This window comes from Egretta garzetta, unplaced genomic scaffold, assembly GCF_000687185.1.
Source record: "Egretta garzetta isolate BGI_Z169 unplaced genomic scaffold, ASM68718v1 scaffold248, whole genome shotgun sequence".
Classification (NCBI taxonomy): Eukaryota; Metazoa; Chordata; class Aves; order Pelecaniformes; family Ardeidae; genus Egretta; species Egretta garzetta.
In genome coordinates, this window is record NW_009260596.1 from 900830 (window position 1) to 922030 (window position 21201).

The window sequence follows — 21201 nt, forward strand, 5'->3', positions numbered from 1 at the left end:
GCCACCTTCCCTCCGCCCTGGAAGGCTCCTCACTTGCGGCCTCCGCGGCCTGCTAACATACAAAGCGAGTGAAAGGCGATGGAAGTACTTTGGTGGAGGCTCTGCGTTTCGGCCTGGAGTACTGCACTGGGCAAGGAGCCCCGGCCACAGTCGCCCCAAAACATCGGGCAAGTCCAAAATTTGGATCTCAGTGCAGAGGCTCAGCCCTGGCCTGCGCCCCGGGGCCCCGTGCCACCCCACACAGGGATTTAGGATTTTGTTCTCACTTGTGCTAAAGAGAGAAAAAACATGACCAACACCCACATCTGGCCTGCAAGGTGGGGCCGGTGCTGCACAGCACTGCCCACCACCATCCCAGCAGCCAGGCTCTGAGTGCGCCCGTTAAAACCTGCACTTCACAGTATTCCATTTCTCTTCAAAATAGAGTTTCCCCAGCAATTGCAGAGATTTCCGTGTATCTGAGCTTTAGAAAGTGAAAGAACATTTTATTTTAAATACCATCACTCTGAAACAGCTAAAATATTCTGTCTTAGCGATATTAAATAAAACTCTGCAGTTTAAATTTAGCTGTGTGTTTTAGCAGACATGCTTGCAGTCCCTGGTTCTTCTGACTCTAAAACAACTGTGAAAGTAGAGAAAATATAAATATTAATATTCCAGCAAGATGCAACTGTATATTCATAGAAAATAAATATTTATGAAATTCCTAGAACTAAAACCTTGTCCTCACCACAGCAGGTGCTTGTTTGTCAGATCTTAAATTTTTGCAAAGCCCATGTGGATGATGACTCCTCGCATGCTCGTCTCCACCTCTCAAACAGAGAGTTATGATGTGCTCAGTATTCATGGAAGCCTGACATGTAAAAAAATACATTGAAGGTAAATAAGGCTTCTTTGCTTTAAAAAAATTGATTTTTTATAACATTGATAACATTTGCCACTTGCCTTTCAGCCACTTATTTCTGCGTTTTTATTGAACATGGCTCGGAGTAAAGAGGGTATAATAGATACCCAAGAGAACACACCACTACTCTATTGGGAAAACAGCTGATTAAGCTCTCTAACAAAGCTGATCCCTCTGTATGGCTATCTACAGACTTCAACAGTTTGTTAAAGTAACTAAAGATTTCAAATTACATGTTTGACTCCAGGAGTAGGACAGATTTGTTTCCTCTCAAATTGATAACAGAAGTTTTGGTGAGAAAAGCAGGACAGCAGTAGCAGAAGGAAAGGCCCTTGTCTTGCAGTCTTACCAGCATCCCATTTCTTATTCACTCAACCCCTCCACACAGAAAACCTTTCCTGGTTGTAGATCTGTGGTGCTGGATCAGTCACATGTTTGAAACTAAAAAGAAGTAGAAAATAAGTTGTTCTGGCAAGGACGGAGCTTTCTTACCTCTTCCCTTCCCTACCCCAAATGTGGAATCTCATGTTCTTGAATATTGTGCCCAGCATTAGATTTATTATGTCATTTTCCAGCTCACCTGATTCATCACAGGACATTTACAACTCTTCTACAAATGCTACGCTAATTCAAAGTGTTTACCACATTTCCCTAATAAAAGCTTAAAAAAATCCTGCTCTAGTCATTCAGGTTTTCGTGCCAAATCCATACCCAAAACGTGAACAACATCCAGCTTTAAAATAGATACAAATATTGCCTATTGTGCGAATTTATTGAGATTCTTGTGGTTTTACAGTAGCCTTTGAATTGAAGTGAGTCACTGCAAATGTGATGTGGTGAGACAGTAACTCCACTCAGGCCACTACCTTTAGCGTCTTCCCAGCAATTTCACTAGGGCTTGTGCCTGGCTTTCCTCGCCAACCCCTCCTATTTGACCCACGCTTGCCTTTGTTTCCTCCAAGAGGGATGGTAACAACAGCAGCGTGTAAAAGCTGATCAAGAAAGGGGAAATTGTGAAGCACACAACAGCTATGACACGTTGCGTATGCCACAATGTCTACACCCTGTTGTAGCAGCTGACCCTGGCCCTCATGATCTGCTGCTCCTCAGGGAGAACATTGTCCTGAGAGAGAGAGAGAGAGAGAGGTATTGGTCAAATCCTGGATGCTTGTACTTGTTAAGTTTGATTCCTTTAGCCTAGCTGCAGAATATTTTGTGACTTACAGCTAATGCTAATTTCAGCAAACAGTATTCTGCACTGTCCTGCCCGTGCTGTTGAGATTCCACTCAGGACAATTCCTGTAAATCAGAGTGCTTCGTTTGCATCGTCTGCTCCAGCCTGGAGTTTCCTTTTGCTTTCAGAGGCTTGCAGCCAAGTGACAGCACCTGTTTCCCCTTCTTCCCCCCAATTCCTGACATGCAGGCCTTTGGTGTCTTGCCTGTCTCCAGGAGCAGAACAAAATATGGAATGAGAAAGCACTTCAAAATGAGAACTCTCTGCTTTAATATTTTCTGGCAATATATCTTGAAAAATCTATGTAGGAAAAAAAATGTTAACAATTATAATGCAGATCAAATATTGGACCTGAACCACATGACTGTTTCCCTTCTAACTTAATGCACAGACATCTTAAACCAAGGGTGTGAGTGGGCTGAAACAACTAATCGCATTTTGGCACAGACAAGTACAAAAGGCAACCCAGAACTACTAATTCAACAGCTTGAAATATCAGCTGCTGCATGCAAGATCTTTAAAGAGCTCCTCTGAAGAGAACATACCCTTTTAAACTTGTAATTTTTCATTTAAAAAATGTCAGAAAATATCTCAGCGAAAATACGGAAGAAACCAGCATTGTTGATATAAAACCTGAATCCACTGAAGGCTAATAGACATAAAGTACCCTTGCCTCTGCACCTAATTTCGTCACATATATTCCTCTCAGCTATCAGGGTCCTATCACATATTTTCTGTATTTCCCATGCATGTGTTCAGAAATTTTGTTCAGCCATAAAAAACAGCTCTAAAATGGGAGAAGTCATGTGAAAGGTAAAGCAGTTCAAGGAGGCATAGTAACATCCTACAAAGGAGTGTCCCCCCGTGGCTTCAGGGCTGCAGCGTTTGGACACGTCTTTGCTCTGAATACTTGCTGAGGACCTTCGCTACGGGACTCCCTCTGTGGCTCCTTGGGGACCATATAACTGAAGGCACAAAGCAGCATATTCATTTGCTCTTCACAGGGAAAGTAAGTGAATAGCTACGATTCTCTGACAGCTACGATTCTCTATCTCCTGATAACTCCTCTGTAGCTAAATGGGTACAGCCCTGCCACTAGGGAGGTGTTTCCGTGTCGCAGCACCCTTTTTCACCATTATAACACGAATGACCCAACTGCATTTGACATCTCTGTTGCACTCTTCCTCTGGGATCAGCAGCTGATTTAAGTGACTCAGAAACAGCTTCTGCAAAGCTGAGTATTATCGAAAAGTTATCTGTTCACCCAAATGACACACGGCAACCAGATGAAAATGAGAAAAAGACTCCATCCGTTCCTTGCTGATGCTGTATCTTTCCCTTCAGATTTTGAGTAAATTACACTGAGAGCAGCTACCTTGTTCCTTGATGTGTGGGAGGGAAGACAGCTTCTCTTCTGCCTCGTTCTCTTCGTTACTGCAGACTTTGATCCTGTGCTTGGACCAGATGAAGAGAAGCCTAACAGAGTAGGTAGAGACAAATAGGCATGCCCACCGTTATTGGTTCTACCATTGACCTCTTCCAGTCTGCTGGTATTTTCATATTAACCTTATCTGTCATCATTTTGCGTTTTCTTTGAAAAATAAAAGTCTTCCTGCTCTGACCCACAGAACAGCAAAAAGCGCATAAATGGGTAAGGGAATTCCTTTGTTTTTCATATAGGTAATAAATCTAAAAGCCAAAAATCTGATCTCTTAAATAAAAAATCAGAGAGTATGATTCCACGAGACATAGGAAGTTTGCTGATGCTAAAAGGGCAGGATCCAGCTCACTCTTCAAGTCTTGTCCTTCCTTCTCTACTGCTGGCTGCACATCCTCCTACCTTGTGCTGGCTCCGCCATTCATTGAGAGCAGGTATGAGTCACTGAACTAGTAGAAAAACAATCCATCAAAAAGTGAATAGTTTTCTGCCATGTGAAGAAATTTGGAGAAGGGTCTGACAAGCATCTGAATGAGCACAGCCAGGAAGTTGGACTGTGCAATTAGAACTGAGGGAGAAGTAGGGAGGAAGGCAGGAAGGGTGAGATGTTCTTTTAGAGGGAGAAAGCTCAGTCAGTGGCTGATTCTGTAAGTAAAACTCAGAAGAAGGGAAGGAAGGGAAAAAGAACAGTTTTGAAGGCCGCTTATAATAGCAGCATCTCAAGTCCTTCTTGGTCTGCAGGAGGGCATTGGAGCTGTCCTGGCAAACATCTCATGCTGCTCATAAACAGCTCTGAGCCTATGGATCTTCAGCTGCTCCTGTCCAGCCTCAGCAAAGCTGCATTTAAGATAAAGTGGCTGAACATGCATTAAAAATTAGTTACTAGGAAAAAGGAAGCATTTTTTTTCCTCAGCAGTACTTCTCAATGTCAAGGAGCTACTGGCAGTGCTTAGCCTCTGGGACTATGCCTAAAGAGCTGCAGCAGAGAAAAGCTCTCACTTCGTGTATGTAAGTGCCAGGTTGCTGCTCCCCATCCCACCCAGGCACAGAAATGGCCCTAGAGATCCACCTGTTTTAACCTTCAGGCTTTATTACCATTAATTATATCTAGAAATGAAGCCAGGATCCCTGAGAACACGGTGGCAGGAACAAAACACAATCATCCATCTGCCTAGCAACACGGGTTGCCATGAGTACTTCTCCCCATGCTCCACAGGCAGCGGGGGCTCGCCACTGAACACCGAGCCAAGTTCACGGGCCCTGTACTGGTAAAGAAAGCCTGCTTCCTCAAATGAAGACCTTGGTTTCCATATCCAAGACACCTCTGCTCCTCTGGAGCCTAGAAGGTATCAGCCAGCAGCCTGAAATTCAGGAATGAGGGACTTCTGGAGCAGCAAGATGTCGTTAGTGTAACTGCTCTTGCAAGAAATAAAAGCAGTGACATTGGCAACATGAATGCAAACTCCATTCTTCCCTTCTTTGTTTCTTTTGAAAAAGTTCTTTGCACATGTTTCAATGCCATGCCAAAAAAATCACCAAAGAACATACTATCAAATCACTGAATTTATGTAAAGAAAGAAAAGGAAGAAAAGAAGAAAAACCCATGAGTGGTATTGAATACATGGAAATACTCTTTAACATCCCTAGCTTAGGAAGTCCTTGAATCACAAACCATTTGTAGGAGGCTGAGAGAGAGCCATTTGCCTGGTTCTCTGCTGAGCTCCTGCTTTAGGCCTCACTAGGAAAAAGGATGCTGAAGGAGGTAGACCTTTGGTATGACCCAGAAGCCTCACTTTGGTGTTCTTAAAAAAGCAAAAGACTCTGATCATTGCTTAAGGGATGCCCTCTAACAATGTAGTTATCCAGCAGCTGTGAAAAATAGAGAAATATGAGGAAAACACAAAGTCGTAGGTTTCAGACTAACATTTGGACAATTACAATTGAATGGGAATACTGAACACGTGAACTAAGTTTATGTTACCAACATTGTGAATTGAGACTTTAAAAAAAGCTCTTATTTCATTGGTAGCTATATGATAGCATGCAATTTAAGGGTATAAAGGCCATAGCGTGGGTAAATTGGCCCAAAGTATATTTTACAAAGCCATCAGCCATGACACAGAAGTAGTTAGCTTTGGGATGAGAGGAGGAACTAAGGCTACACATCTGAATGATCATACATGGCACTTACTCAGTTTACATGAGGCATGATATAGTACTTTTTAATACTCATAGAAAATCCTCCTAGTGTATGAATAGCAGAACTACATTATTTTAGATCATCTGTCAAGATTATTTGAGCATGGAGGTAATGCTGCACTCACTAGGTTAGTAATAATCAAAATCAAAATGGACCTGGGTATAAGAAAACCCATCAATTTAAGCACTTAAGATTTTTCTGTTTTCTTCAGAATGCAAGTTTTCATTTATTAAAAAAAAAACATTCTAGACCCTCTGCTTGTGAAGATAATGTTTGGAGAATTTATGTAGCATTACCCTTTTAAATCTACAGTAGGACAGTAAAGGAGAAAATCATATTCCCTTAACAAGTCCCATTGTCATGGTTTAACCTGGCTGGCAACTCAGCACCACGCAGCCGCTCGCTCACTCCCCCCTCCCTCAGTGGGGTGGGGGAGAGAATCGAGAAGGAGAAAAAAGGTTAGAGCCATGGGCTGAGATAAAGACAGTTTAATAAGAAAAAAAAAGAATAACAGTAATAATGAGAATGGTAACAGAATATACAGAATATACAAAACGAATGATGCACAATGCACTTGCTCACCACCCGCCGACCGATGCCCAGCCCGTCCCGAGCAGCAATCACTCCCCGAGCCACGATCAGTCCCCGAGCCGCGATCCCCGCAACCAACCGACCAACTAACACCCCCCTGAGCCTGACGTTATATGGTATGGAATAGCCCTTTGGTCAGTTTGGGTTAGCTGTCCTAGCTGTGCTGAACTCCCAGCTTGTTACGCACCTGGCTGAGCAGGAGAAGCTCAAAAAGTCCTTGAGTAGTCTGAGCACTACTTGGCAACAACTAAAAACATCAGTGTGTTATCAACATTCTTGTAGTACTAAATCCAAAACACAGCATTATGCTAGCTACTATGAAAGAAATTAACTCTATCCCAGCTGAAACCAGGACACGCATTAACTTTATGTGTTCAGGATTTCACTTTACAAGCCTGACCCCACTACCTGCTTATGGTAACTTCAGAATTCCAGTGGGAATAAGGTTAAAGTCTGTAGGACAGATCTTACTTTGATTCACAATTTACTCGTCTCCACTGACATAAATGGCATACCATTAAGACTAGTGTTATAGCATAAGCATCACCTCAATGCTCCTTCGTCTCAGGGGTTTTTTTTATTCAAAGGGCTAATTGCATGGCTAGCTTGTTTTTCCAGGTTTGTGACATTTTCTTATTACTTAAAAATAAGCTTTAACTTTGCAGAGATTAAATTAATTTCCATGCTTAAATAGTCTTAACTCTGATCTAACTAGAGATACTGCACAGAAAATGTTTTGTAAACTGTCCTGTATAGAAAGTCACTTTGAAATAAAAATATACTTTGTTGCATAAGATGGGGAAAAGGGAACAGAATTAAGACACATCCAAGGAATATTTTCTCTACCTTTAGAATAAGAAAGTAATTGAGCTCCTGCTTGATTCTCTCACAAGGGATAGGGGACTTCGATGCACTGTGGCCAGAAAACAGATAACTGTATTAATGAAAATCTAATCTGTGCTCAGAGGCTTTGCATGTTGGCTATGATGTAAAATATTCATACCACAATAGACTGTTACACCGTCAAAAGCTGAAGTTCAGCCAATTTTACCAAGAGAGGTTGACATTTTGCTGTATTCTTCATTTTAGGGAACAGGAAAAGTAAGCCATCAAAACTGCTCCTCCACTTGTAAATTTTGCCAGTGTAGCTATTTAGATATGTCATAAATCTAGAATTAGGAAACATTTGTCTACTGAGCCATTTAGACACAGTAAGTCAAGCCCGAGAGAGGTAACAAATACTTTGGATGGGTTGAGTTTTCAGTGGCAGTGTGCCCAGAGGGCAAGCAAGAGGCACCACCTGCTTTTGTAGCATCTTCTCTGCCATGAAAGGATCTGAGTAGGAAACTGATTTAGCTAAAAAATACTCTTTGTTGTTATTGTTATTGCCAGGTTGTGCACTGGGCTAGCACAGCAGAAGGGACAGCACAAGAACAACTGACCAGGGCTGAGGAAACACAGACCTGCCACCGAGCACCAGCCTGAGGCTTTCAGCACAATCCTCCATCAGTGGGTGGAAGGGGCTGGGTTGCCTTCACCCAACTCAGAAGTCTGCTATTCTGAACCAGCTCTGTTCACATGGAGACCCACTGAGGAAGCAAAAGCAGACCTTGAAAAGAGAAGCATCATCATTTATTAGACTAGCTGACAGAGCTGTCAAAAGACCTATGATCCCTTGTTCAGCTCTGAAATAGAAGTTGCAGACAGAATACAGTGGCCATGACTTTCAAACAAATTTACCTTTATTATGTTAAATCACTTGGACTATTGGAGTGAAATGGCTAGTTGGTACCTGCAAGGTAGAGGTGTTTGCAAAGGAAGACACGATAAGGACATCAGCCTTGTGGGACAGAAGGACAAGCAGTTGTCACATGCAGAGCCCTAAGGAGTGAGGAAAACTGCAGCATGCTAAACTGATTCTAATAGATACTGTAGATGGATGCAGATAAAGGAGACTTAACAGGAAGAGGCACTTAAATATCCTGATAAAGCCATTTAAATTGTCTTAGGGTTGGACATTCAGAGCTGCATCATGTAAGCACTTATGAAGCTGTGCAATGAACCACACCAGGGAAATTACAAACAACCTGAAAAATAACCCTGGAAAAACAAATAGGCAACAAAGTATTAATGGGTTATTTCTGTAGGAGATGAGTTCTCATTTGCTGAATAGCCACATAAATACTTGCACAGCATAACATAGGGAGCAACAACTGCTTAAGCCACAGTTGCTGATCAGACAGTGGCTGATCAGACACACTAATCACACAGATCAGTGTGTAAGATTACTCCAACATGTAAAGATTTGCAGCATTAGGAAAGCTGTGATCAATTAACCTGCTCACTTAAGACAGTTACAGCTAAGATTATGGAAGACAGTGAAATATGGTGAATAGGACTACCTAATATATGCACAAGTTTTAAGCTGCTTACAGAAGTTCACAAAGTGGAAATACAAGTTTAATAATCTATCTGAAACTGAGGATCAGTAAACCCTAGATAGGTAACCTCTTCCTATCTCTATGTCATTGGCACCATGGTTTACCGTCAGGAATTGGTTAGCTATGTAAATAAACCTAAAAGTGGTGTTACTCACAGTGTGAGATAGCTATTTTCTTCTAATTGCTTACTGAAGTCTGTAATTAAAACAGAACGCATCTTTTATCTGTTTTATATATACTTTCACGATACAGCAGTATTTATTGGCATTGCTGTATACATCATCGCCACCTTGAAAGCTATAGTTACTGTCAGTTTAGATGACCTCAACCAAACACAGAGTCTAAGAGGGAGGGTATTTTTAACTAAACTACAAGCTCTGCAAGCCTGAAGACCAAGACTTGGTTTGAGGCAATACTGTTGTCTCCTGGTGACCTTACCTTACACTGCCAGCTGGAGCCTCCCCCTCTGCAACAGAAGAACCAGATAGCAATGGGTGTGGATGCCCTGGTACTGTCTCCTTCCACCTCACCCTGGCTGTTCAACACAGCACAGCATATTTAATATTTTAAAATGATAAACAAAGCTGTGACCCAGGCAGTGATCACACATCCCATTTTGTCACTTCTCAAGCAGTGAGGCTGCTGGGAGAGTAAGATCTTAAACTACTGTAGCTAAATTAGAAAGAATCTGACAGTGAAATTATTAAGTGTTGTTTCTCTGTTATAAGACCTCAGCTGTGACCCTGGATAAGTCTTTTAACCCCCATTTTTCAAATACTAACACCTGTAAGTGATTTTCCGTTTGTAGTTATTTATAGGATTAGGAACAAACCTCCAAAAGCTCAGAATGCCTTACCTGAAAAGCAATACTGTATTATATATCTGTTGCATGTGGGCTGAGTGTTAGTGTTATATATTTTAGGATACCTTAAAGATAGTATTTGCACCTCTCTCCCCATCCCCTTTGCAAGTAGTTTGTCTCTTAGGTGTAGTGTGGAGCATCCAAGATGTGTTGAAGATACGTGATTGAAGAGAGAACTAAAATTTAGTGTTAAAGAGGTGAAGGTGAGGTTAATTTGTAGAAATAAGAAAATGTAGAGCATACAGCAAGAAGGGGGGCATGTTGGAAGAACATGGGACCTAGGGCAGACGGCATACCCCAGTGCTGAGTCTTCTGAAAAGGTTTTCCTTTTGTGCCCTGTGTGCCTCTGTAAACATCCAAAGATGTTCCTGGAAACAGATACGTCCTTGAAGCCTTCCCTTCAGTGGCACCACCACTTCTCCCCTTCCAATAGTGAAATATTTGCACACCAGAAGTCAAGATCTCACAGAGATGTAGACAGGCTCATGATCACCAGATCCCAAGATGCTAAAATTGGCCACTTTGTTGATCTGTAGCCCTGAGACCAGCAGGTTTAAAAAGGTCAGATAGCAAGGTGGTGCTGTAACATGTCCTCCCTTTTGACTGAGGGTCAAAAATATACAGCCTTGGTCTCACCAGCAAGCCTGCATGGCTACAGTAGTCTTTCCACTAAGCAGTTTGTCTATGAAACCTTCCAAAATGGCTACCAGAAATCTGCCAGGATGCTCAAACTGATCTGGTAGCCATGGAGATACACATGATTCTTCTGATCTAAAATTTCAGAAGTCTGAGAATCTCTTGTTCTGCTAAACAACTCCAGCAGCCAAAATTTTCAGCATATTTTCAGAAGTCCAGTTTCCAGAGTGACTGAAGACCTCCTCAGTAAATATGACACATTCCCAGAAAGGACTAAAAGAGGTTTTCTGTCTTTGTGGGATTACTTTGATTCAATAGTAGAAGGAAGAAGCTGATTTTTAGAGCTCTGGTTTTATCACTTTCCAGCCTATATTCATTGCCACAAAATATGAATGCATAAAGTTATCAGCCTAGAGCTATTGGCTTCCCTATAGATTTGAGACATGAGAAACACAGAGGAGAATACCTGATTTGAGACTTTGAAAGAAGTAAATACCCATCTCTTTTTCTCAGTAGGGACAATCTTCAGTAGTATCAGTTACATAGGAGAGGGGGGAAAAAAAGCTCCATAAATTCACAGATCACTCAAAGCTCCAGGCCTGGCATTTGGATCTGTGTAAGGTGTCGTTGGTTATGAAGGAGCCAGTGCCATTTGCAGCAGCCCAATGGCTGGTGCTGGGAAAATGTCTTCTGCTTTTACGAGGGCCATCACCAAATTCTTTTGGCCATCCTCCCAACATCCTTCAATAGCCTGGTGGATTGCAGCAGATAAGAATTTATTTTATATTAAGCATAAGGTTTCACAGACAAACCTAGCTTGTAACAGCTCTTTTTTGTCAACTTTGTGATCACAAACAGTCGCATGGAATTAATCACTTATATTGTCACTTGGAAATCAAGAATAAAAGTGCTAATATCTGGAAGCTGGAGAGAGCATATGTGTTATCTACTGAGAAAGATAATATGCACTGGGAAGATAAAAGATCTGTGAGGTATTGGTGTTAGAAGAATTAGAATGAAACGTAAATGAGAGGATTTCAAAAGGGAACAAAAATCAAGAGCAGAAGTGAGAAAACAGTCAAATGCTTGAAACAGAAGCATTGGAAAACAAAAGGATGAAAGAAAAAAATGGATATAGATAATCAGATAGAAAAGTTGTGTTTGTCAGAATGATATATAAAGGATCTTTTAAGTTTTGAAAAAAACTGAAAGAGAGGAGGATCTAGTGATCCAAAATATCAGCAGATCTAAATGGCTAATGGAAAAATCCCAGTCTTGAGGCACATACTCATACTTAATCCCAATCATGAGGCATATATATGTATGCTTAGCTTTACCTCACGCACGTAACACCAGTGAGTTCAGCAGTAAGCTCCACCAGTGTAAATCACACTTCTCCCTCTCTTACACCCCCAGTTTCAGCAGATGCAGCCACAGTAAAGACTGGGAAAAAAAAGAAGACAGAAATCAAATGCAATTTCCAATTCAGATAAAACATCAGACTGTTAAAAGTGCTGAAAGAAAACACTTCTCCTTTATTCTTACAAATGTAGCTCCAAATATACCTAAAGGGGAAAAAGGGGAAAATTAACATACTGTTACCCACTTTTAAATGCTTTTATTTTAAAATATAGCCTGTTAGGATTTTAAGAGATCTTGGTGCCCTGCAACAAGCAACTTTATTGCTAATTAAAATACTGTGTTTCATAAGATTCCTTTTCTTAATTCTAAGGAGTTTTCTCATTTTTTTTATTCTCTAGACTTAACAGAATCTCAGAAGCGATTCCAGGAGAAGCAGTAATGAATTAGTTTAATAAACTTGACCAAAGAAGTAAAGTAAGGTTCACATTTCAACAAAACTGCTTAAAATCCAGAACATACTCTGGAAGATCACAGTGTTTACCACTGGTATTTATTCAATGTTTTTTTAAACTTCGCTTTATTCAAACCCATTCTGGATATTGCCCAAGAAAGCACCCTGTAGCATCCCAGCATGAGGCTGCTGACAGCCCACCCTCGTTCAGGCAGGCAGGCTCCTCGCTGCTCCACCAGCCCTTCTGCTTCAGCCTGCACAGGGTGGGCTGCTCCATCATTTGCACTTCGATGCTTTTTTTTCCTGCCCTCTGCCTGCAAGCCACAGCCTGTAAGGCCGGAGCACTCATCCCAACCAAATTCTTCCCTTTCTTGCATCAGGCTGCAGACTTCTTCCACCCCTGGCTCAGAGGTATCTCTGGCCTGCAGGTGCTTGCTCTCCAGCAGATTGGGCCCAACACGCTGCCAGCTGCAGGTGATGAGCACACACCAGTGATGTCTCCTGAAGGGTTTCAATTAGCTGTCTTGCAAAGGGAAGTGCTCTCTCTGTCCCTGGCTCCACAAGTGCAAGTTGCTCATGTGGTCCCCACCACAGCAGTTAACTGTTTGCATGGCAAGGAGGAAGGCATGAGAGGAGGAGGAGAAGTATTTTCACCCTTATACAAGTTTCCCTGCTGAGTATCCAAATTGGCTTCTATGGATTTGTTACCTGTTCACAGCACTGAAAGTGAAAAGTGACTCAGCACCCATGTCTATTCGCTTCCCTCCCTGGCTGTCAGTTTGGGGGTTATCCGGGGTAGCGTTCTCCAAAGCAGTCCTTGTTCACTTGGAAGCAGACGGAGATCTTCAACTCGTTTCATGTGGGCTGCTGCACGCTGCGATCCACTGCCAGGGCGAGTCAGGTTCAAGCCAGACATTTCAATGTTCCAGCAACATGAAGCTCTGCATCATTATGGTGAAGTATTTCAAGAGTATGAAAGCATTTGAAATACAAACAACTGGGGGAGAGGATATAGGGAAAGATATAAACCAGTAAGGGAGAAGTACAAAGGAACAAAAGGAAATATTACCAGAAATATTTCCTCATAATAAGGGTGCTTCAAATAAACAGTGAACCTAAAGCTTGCTTCTGATTTATTGCAGGTTGCTAAAGCGTGGCATTAGGTACAAACTCTCGTATTGTCAAGCCTAAGAACTTGGACAGGGATTGCTAGAGGGAGTTAAAAAAAACTGTTGGCTTATGTGATGAGTCCAGCTTCAGAGAAGAAATAGAGGATAAAGGAAAAAAGTTGGTTTTAAGCATTCATTTAAAGATTTGCCATCGGAATGCTCTGCATTCATTTCCTTTAAAGCTGATCAGTTATAACATTATTTTCTCACATAATTGCTTCTTTTTCAAGTGTTTTGGTTTTTTTTTACTTTTAATTGTGTTTTGTGTGTCAGTATATTAGAATTTCACAGTGCCGTCCATAATGCAAATATCTGAGCCTTACCCATGTGGAATATACTGGCAAGAAAAAAACCCCCAACTTTCTAGATACTGTAGACATTCCGATTCTTCTCTGTTTTAAGGGCAAGAGCTGTGTTTGGAGTGCACGTGTCTTTTTTCACTCCTTTTTAACAATACTTTTGGATTTAAGTTCTTGAATTTTTAAATGACAGACAAGCACACTATTGTCACTTAGCAACCACTTTTTATTTTATTTCAGAAACACTGTCCTGTATGTGATAATAGGATTATTAAAGCAGTTCCTTGTTATGACTGGTGTGCTGTGCTCACCTTGCTTCTTACTTGCTTTAATTTTTGCTGTTGAGGATCTCTTACTTTGCTGGTAAGTGGAGCGGGAGGGAGCAGGAGAAACAAGTGCAGATGCCTCATCTCATAGAGGAACTGCCAGGCAGTCCTGTTTCCTTTCATATGAAAAAGAACTTGTAAAATCCAGAATCTCATTTAGGCCCTGACCCTGTAATGAACTCAGCAGAGTCACAGGGGTCCTGGGACATAGGAAAAGCCATAGGGTAGAGCGCCTTGGGTTGCAAATACTGATAATTGAGGGTGCTGTGCAAAACATGTTGGCCTGGTGCTTTTTAAAATGATGGTTTGCTTTGCGTTCACTATCAGAAAACTTTAGCTGCGTAGTTTAAGATCTTGTTAACTCTTGGGTTAGCTACCTTACAGCAGAAGGCCCCTAAACAACTTTTGACCCTCCTCCTCCCCCGGTTTTTGCTGGCACTGTTCCTTTAAAGCAGCGTGACCTGCTGGGATACCTGGCTGTGGTTTATAATACCTGCTGGAAGGGCTGCCTGCCTTCTGGCACCAGTGCGCTCCTGGCAGTATCCTTAGACTATGGATGTGGAACAGCAAGGTTAAGTGACAGCACTTTTCTTCTGATGCTTATTGTCAAGTAATTGTTCTCAGAGAGTTAGCAGGGGGCTTACTGAGTTTTGGGATGCTTTCCTAGGAACTTTCCTGTAGCCATTTGCTGGTGGTTACTTTACTGTGTTGCCAGAAGAGTTTCTGTTGCTGCTAAGTCTGTCATGTGAAAATGATGTTGGTTTTCCTCACCCTGAAAATCAAGAAAGGCTGAGCAGGTTTGCTCCAGCAGAGTGGGTTAAAGAGCAGTCTATGACAAAATGGCTTGCTTTCCAGGGAGCATTCCACAGTGAGGTAAATTTAATTGGATAAAATGTTGCTTCCTAAAGAAAGAAAGAAAAAAAAAACTAAAAAAACCCACTAAACAAACCTCTGACCTCATTTCTTTATCCTGCGTTTCTATATTTCTTGATTTATGGTGTACATTCTTAAAGTTGTCACTAAGGCTTGTGCTTTTGTTTGCTAGTGCATAGTTAGGTTTTGTGTAGCTTTTGGTGCCCATGCATGTGTGATGGGAGGTGAGAGGGCAGAAAGGAAAAGGCTCCATTTCCTTCTCCCGCCAACGGTGCTGAGGGGTTTTTCCTCTTCTCTTCTGTGCTGACGTTCTGGGGCCTAACAGAAAAGTAGCTGGACTTTGGGATGCTGCTTCCAAAGGTAAAAGTGAAGAGATCAAAGACCAAGACTGTGGGGGAAAGGCAGTTTTGCACTTTCCCAGTTGCTTTCTGGTGCTTTGGTGTCCCTTGGAGCTACCTTATCAGACCTCAAGATTCTGTGATTCCGTAGCAACAGCCCTGTAGGTCTGCCAGAGCAGTGCCTAGACAGGCAAAGCGACCTGGCATCCAGCAATTTTTTTTTCATTCTTTCTTTTTAATGTTTCCTGTGTAGGAAGTAGTGCTGGGGAGAAGTCTGAGGTGCAGCCTCTGTCCTCACGTACTTCTCCTGAGAAGGTAGAACTTAAAAACAAATAAACCAACAGCTTCAGGAAGGAAAAAAATAAGCATCATATTGCTGGGATATGTACATTTGTGAACGCTCTGGGCTTAAGCTGTGTGGCATGCCCTCATTACAAAAATGGCCGACTTGAAAGCACACTAACATGGGTTAATGAATATTCAAAAATACTTTGTTTACCTAGCTTTGCCCCTTGCGGATTTCAGGTATGCAGTTGGACCGGGAGTACCTTTTGTTAGCATACAATATTCTTTTAAGTTTTAGGGGGTTTATGTGATTTTGTTTAGCAAGGCTGACCCAATCTGTAGAAGCCATTCTTTGTGAACTGGGGAGAGGGGACAAGAGGAGATGGTGTAAGAGCTGGCAGCGCTCTGGTGCCATAAAAGGTGTGTGGCTGCTTCCCTTTTTTGACCAAAACACTGCAAGGGGGGGAAGGAGGAAGATCTATTGAAGAGGCTTAAAGAGGAAAAGGATTGTAGAAATGTACTGTGTGTGCTGTAGAGGCTGCAGTACATCAGAACAGGAGGGAAGGACAACCCAAGAAGGTGGTCATCTGGACATTAAGTGTCTCGGGGGTGGGGTGTGAGGGTGGTGTTTGGGTTTCTTGGGGGTTTTTTGTTTGGGTTTCAGGGTTGTTTTTCTTTTTTAAAGTCAGATTGAACAGAAAAGTTGCATTATGTGACAGCTGTTTTGTTGGCTGCTGGTTGTGAATTGTCCTGCCACACACACTTCTTGCATCTGTCTTCCGAGATCAATTGGGTTTAGCTACATATATTGACCGTATGTTCCTTCTGGTATATTAGCAGGAAGGTACACTGGAGCTGACACTCAACTTCAAAATCTACTTATGATTGTCCTAATAGTCCCTTAGAGTGATTGATACTCTCTTGATATGGTTGTTTCCCACTGTCTTCTTGCAGGAAAATGATATTTTGTGGAAGTTGATTCACAATGCAGACTGACTGCTCTTCAGAGGGGTTTAGCCTATCTAATTTCTTGGAGTTCACAGCCCACTCTAGTAAATGTGTGTATGTGGCAGGTTATAAGAAAAATCTCATGAAACTGTAGGTGTCTGATTTCCTGAACTGAATATCTTCTTATAAATTAGTTCATGATAAGAGTGTGGTCAGTAAACTTCTGAAAGGTTCTGAATAAAGCCAAAATGAATCCTGGTTTTAATTTTGGAGGATGCAGCCTTTTTTCCAAGGGCAGGCTTAGAAGTTGTGTGAGTCTCTGAATGCTCTGAAATGAGACATTGTTTCTCAGAAACTCATAGTTTTGTTTTCTGGCTTTTTTAAGCAAGAAAAGCTGCTTCTTGAAAATGGGGAAAGGGGGATTCTTGTCTCTACAAGGTCAGTGGGCGCTTGCCCTTTAAAGATGACAAACATGGGTTGTGGCTGATTTGTGATGTCCCAGCGTAGCTTTGCAGCCCTTCCATCCGCCGATTGCTGAAGTATTTCATCTTCATCCAGCACAGGGAAAGCAAAGTGGCACTGGGATCTTAAAAAGGTCTTGTGTACTGACCCTTGACTCATAACCCACCTGGAGGCCCAAAGGATACCATGGCAGAAAGGGAAATGGTTTGCAGAAGTGTAATAAGAGAAAGGCGCTACTGAGGAGGAACTGGCTACCCAAACCGGTGCCAGAAAGCTGAATGTCAGTCCCTTGAATGCTGTTAGCTCTACTTGTAATCAGGCACTAACCATCCTTAGGTCTGAAATCATCCTTAGGACCTAACTGATCTAGTTCCTGTGCAAATAATAGGCCTTATTATGGAAAATGACCTCCTCATTTCTGAGATTAATTGGACTTCATTTGATATTAAAATATCATGGAGAGAGAGAGAGAGATGGTACAAGGCAAGGTCAATCTAGTTCAGCATCCTGACTCTGATAGTGAGCAGTAGTGAATGTCAGGGAGAGAGGAGCCCAGCTAAGTGTAGCGGTATTTCTCCAAAACAAACTCCTGACCTCCTGGCAGAGTCTCTGCAGATAGAACCTATCTATAGAGATGTATGGATAGAGGGTTCTTTGGGCTAAGAAATCGTCAGAACTGACCCTTTGTCATGCAACCTCACTTGTGACAAATTAGCACTTCAGAAATGTCTGAAAATTTCTGACTGGCTGTAATAATGATTAATGAGGTTTTCATGAGGAGAGATGAAAAGGGAGAAAGAAGGAGACTTGTTCCACATGCTCCCTGCTATCATAAAAGGCAGCAGCGTATTTCAAGAATGATATTCTCTTTTGAAGTAATGGTGTGTTGAATGTGGAACTCCAAAGGCAATATTAATTGAGTGTAGAAGGGTTAAGGACGTACAGAAGAGACCAGGAGCATATTGCAATGGTCAGACATAGGGTAAAGTGTGAGAAGAACAGCCAAACAGGACAGGCAAGGCTGTAAGAGAGCAGAACTAGGAAAAGATAAGTGCTGGGGTTCTCCTGCAAGGCTGAAGGTGTACAGAAAGGTTCAAAGCCCGGGTGGGATGGGACCCCTGAGGCTACCCAGTCCCCTCCTGAAGGCCTGCTCCTCTTCTTGTCACCCCTTTGTCACTGCTCTTGGCAAACAGGAGGAGGAGAGGCATTTGGAAAGACTAAGGGTGAATAATGAAAAGAATGTTAGGGGTGACGAAGAGAGCAGCTAATTTCAGTTTAAAGGAGCACAAACAAAAGTGAGGGAAACCTCACTGATCTGTTGAAGGGTCAAGTCCCAGAGGCAGGACCCCAAATTACTTTTGAGAGGGGAGACGTTCTCTTGAGTTAGAAAGTAACACCGTGAGGAGGAAAACATTGTATGATGGATAAATAAAGTGCATTGAATTGCATCTGTTACGTACAGGTCGATGTCACTCTATTTAAATGGAAAGGAAGAATTTTTTTTTTTTAATATATTTTGAGACCAGAGAAAGGGCAATTTTAATAGAGGAGTACTTGTGATTATCAGCAATGATGCTTTGTTTTTCAAATGGCCATCATTATTATACAAGTAGCAGCTTTTCAAATTAAAGCTAAAGTACTTTCCTCTAGCACTTTCTTGTTTCAGAAGTTCACGTTACCAAACGCTTGTTTTTATGATATGGCTGGTATCTATCTGCATGTTCTAGGAAGAGCTGAGTTGAAGGATCTACTACCTGAATTAAGAGAGGGTACAGCAATGAGGAGAGCATATCCCCTTAACTTATTTTTCCCCTTCAAAATATGAATAGCGAAGAGTAAACTCCTGAAACATAGGGCTCAAAGAGGACAGGAGAGCTATCTCAGAGTTCTTCCCAGAGGCAAACATGTAAGAAATATGTATTTAACTTAAATAGCAAAAAAAGGAATTTATTTTTTTTTACACTGAGGCTGTCATTAAGCTTACATGTCTATATCAGTTATGTGTGTACTTTATGTACCTAGCTTTATAAGAAATGCTGTTCTTACCACAATTAAATCACCTGACATCTGAAAATAACTGGGATTTCTTGCTTTTACAATAATGGGTAACAGCATATGGTAGTTTGAAAGCACAGTCCTATTACACTTGCAAATATTTGTTTGGTGGTGTAATTGAGTGCTTAGATAGTACCCTTACTACTATGGTATGAATTAATCTCCTTTTAAAAATAATAAAAAAAAAGGTTTAGTCTTCTGAGTGGTTTAATAAAGAGCTAGCCTTAGCAACTTAAAAAAAAATCTCAGGTTGGTTGTGTTAAATTTTCAGGGTGGAAAAAAATTATTCTTACTTTATGTACTTGTGCCTTTATACACAGGCTTGAATGCTTTAGGGTAAGTAAGTAATCTCTTGATGTGCCTCAAAGCTGTTAGCTGTTTTGTTTCTCCATGGTAACAGGAGTATAAAGCAGTATGAGCGTGTTACTGAAGTAGGCAGGCATGACATTGTTTAGGAATGGGATTACAGAGGACTGCAGCTCTAGGGTGATTCTGAATGAGGGCATTTCTAACACAGAGGTGCTGTGAATGTGTGCAGATGTGCTAATTTTAAGGTAAGGGTTAGGGATCCAAAACTGGCCTAAAAGAATCTGTCGATCTGTGAAGTTTGTAGTGGTGAGAGGGATCATCAGTTGATTAGGTTGATGTAGCTCTTCCAGAAACATGGCTCAGCATGTGATGAGGCCTGAGCCAGATCAAGGCCTAAACATAGAGCTCTGTGTGGGGTTCAGATATGAAGACTTAATGATGTATCTTCTCTTTAAAAATTTTACATTCAAAATTGGAAAAAAAAAAAAAAGAACATGAAGGTTGGACAGGCAGGTGACATCTAAATTAATGCAGAGTTATCTGTAAGCTTCAGTCAGTAATCTTGCAATATTAGGTGAACCCTGTTTTGTTCCTACCTTGGCAGAACAGGATATATCAGAGTACCTCAGCAGACTGGCTAAGATAGCTCTTTCATGAAGAAATGGACAAAGGTAATGTTTTATATTTGTGCAGCTTTGATCACGCACTGACCTGTCCCCAGCACTGATGCACTCCTATCCTTTTCTTCCCCTATTGAGATGACTCTGACCTAGTAGACGGAGATAAAATCTACTAACTTAGATTTATCGTAAGGGAAAGTTTCTGGCAACCTTTTTCTCATCTGTACGAATTGCATGAGGGAGCTCTCCCTGTCTCTGTTCCAACAAGCTGTTGTGCAGTGATGGGTTGAGCTAACCTTGCTGACTGAGTCATGTTTCCTCCAAATGGATCCAGCCTGACTGAGGACAGAGCAGTGTGTGTGTGCGTGTATGTGGTTAAAAGAGCCCCCTCCTTGTGCAGTGGAAGCAGCATGACTGCCTCATCTCCTCCCTTCTCGGTGCAGGTAAACGTTAATTTGTTCTGGTTCAGAAGGACATGTGACCTGTACCAACTTCATGCCGAACACACCTTCCCTGCAGTAGGACTTCATACTGATCATCTAGTTGTTTTGACTTGTGCTTTTTTTTTTTCCCCCCGTGCAAGTGAAGATTAGCTTTTTTTATCCAGGCTCCCTAAGCAAGCAGACTTGCAGATCAGTGTTGCCTTTCTGTTCTTGTGAAACCCTCTCTGCTGTTGGTTTTCTAATAACTTTTGACCAAATTGGAAAAATTAAACCACTGTACAACTTGGTGGCTGAGCAGAGCCCCAAATTAATGCTGTGCAGAAGGGGGGGAAAAAAAAACAACCAACAAACCACAGAGGGGAAAACTGAGCAGTTTTGCTTAGCCGATCGGCTCCGTGCTGAGCCCCGGAATAGCGCTTCGTGTTTGGTGGAGAGTTAGTGCACTTGAAAAACCTTTGTTAGCCCCGTGGCTTTGTTAGCCCCGGCCTGGTCTAGTTAAAGATCAGGTCCATGCATGCCTCTTACTGCTGCAGCCAGTGAAGAAACGGGTGTATAGCTCTATTTTTGTCCTTACGTAACTGCGTTAACAAGGTTGTATCAGGGTAACTATTTTGAGTAGCAGTGTTCGTTTTCAAACCCTTTATGCAATAAACTGTGCGGACTAGGCCCGAGTCGGGAGCGAGGGGAGGGACGGAGCTGCCGGGCCTGCAAGGCTGTGGCCTGAAAACAGGGCCCGGGCCGGGGCGGGGGGAGGCCGTTTGCCCGGGCTGGGACCTTACTCGGGTTTAAATCCACGCCGCAAGGACGGAGGGAGGCCTCCTCGGGTGACACGGTGACTGGTTTCCAGTCCCGAGCGGGTTATTTCGCCGAAGCGGCGTATCGGAGAGAGGACAACAGCGGTGCGTGCGGCCGCGCTTCCTGCTGCCGCCTGCCCAACATGGCGCAGGTTCAGCTG

The 21201-nt window shown here is 42.2% G+C and overlaps 1 protein-coding gene across 1 annotated transcript in view; it reads right to left on the reverse strand.

The window, feature by feature from the left end:
- The window catches only part of EFCAB2 (EF-hand calcium binding domain 2), a 54741-nt gene that overhangs the window by 31711 nt on the left and 1829 nt on the right, over positions 1 to 21201 (reverse strand). The window contains exons 2-3 of the mRNA XM_035900271.1: positions 21026 to 21198; positions 3514 to 3614 (exon numbers count right to left, since the gene is read on the reverse strand). Of these exons, the coding sequence (XP_035756164.1) occupies positions 3514 to 3614; positions 21026 to 21198 (274 nt within the window). The remainder of the gene's footprint in view (positions 1 to 3513; positions 3615 to 21025; positions 21199 to 21201) is intronic.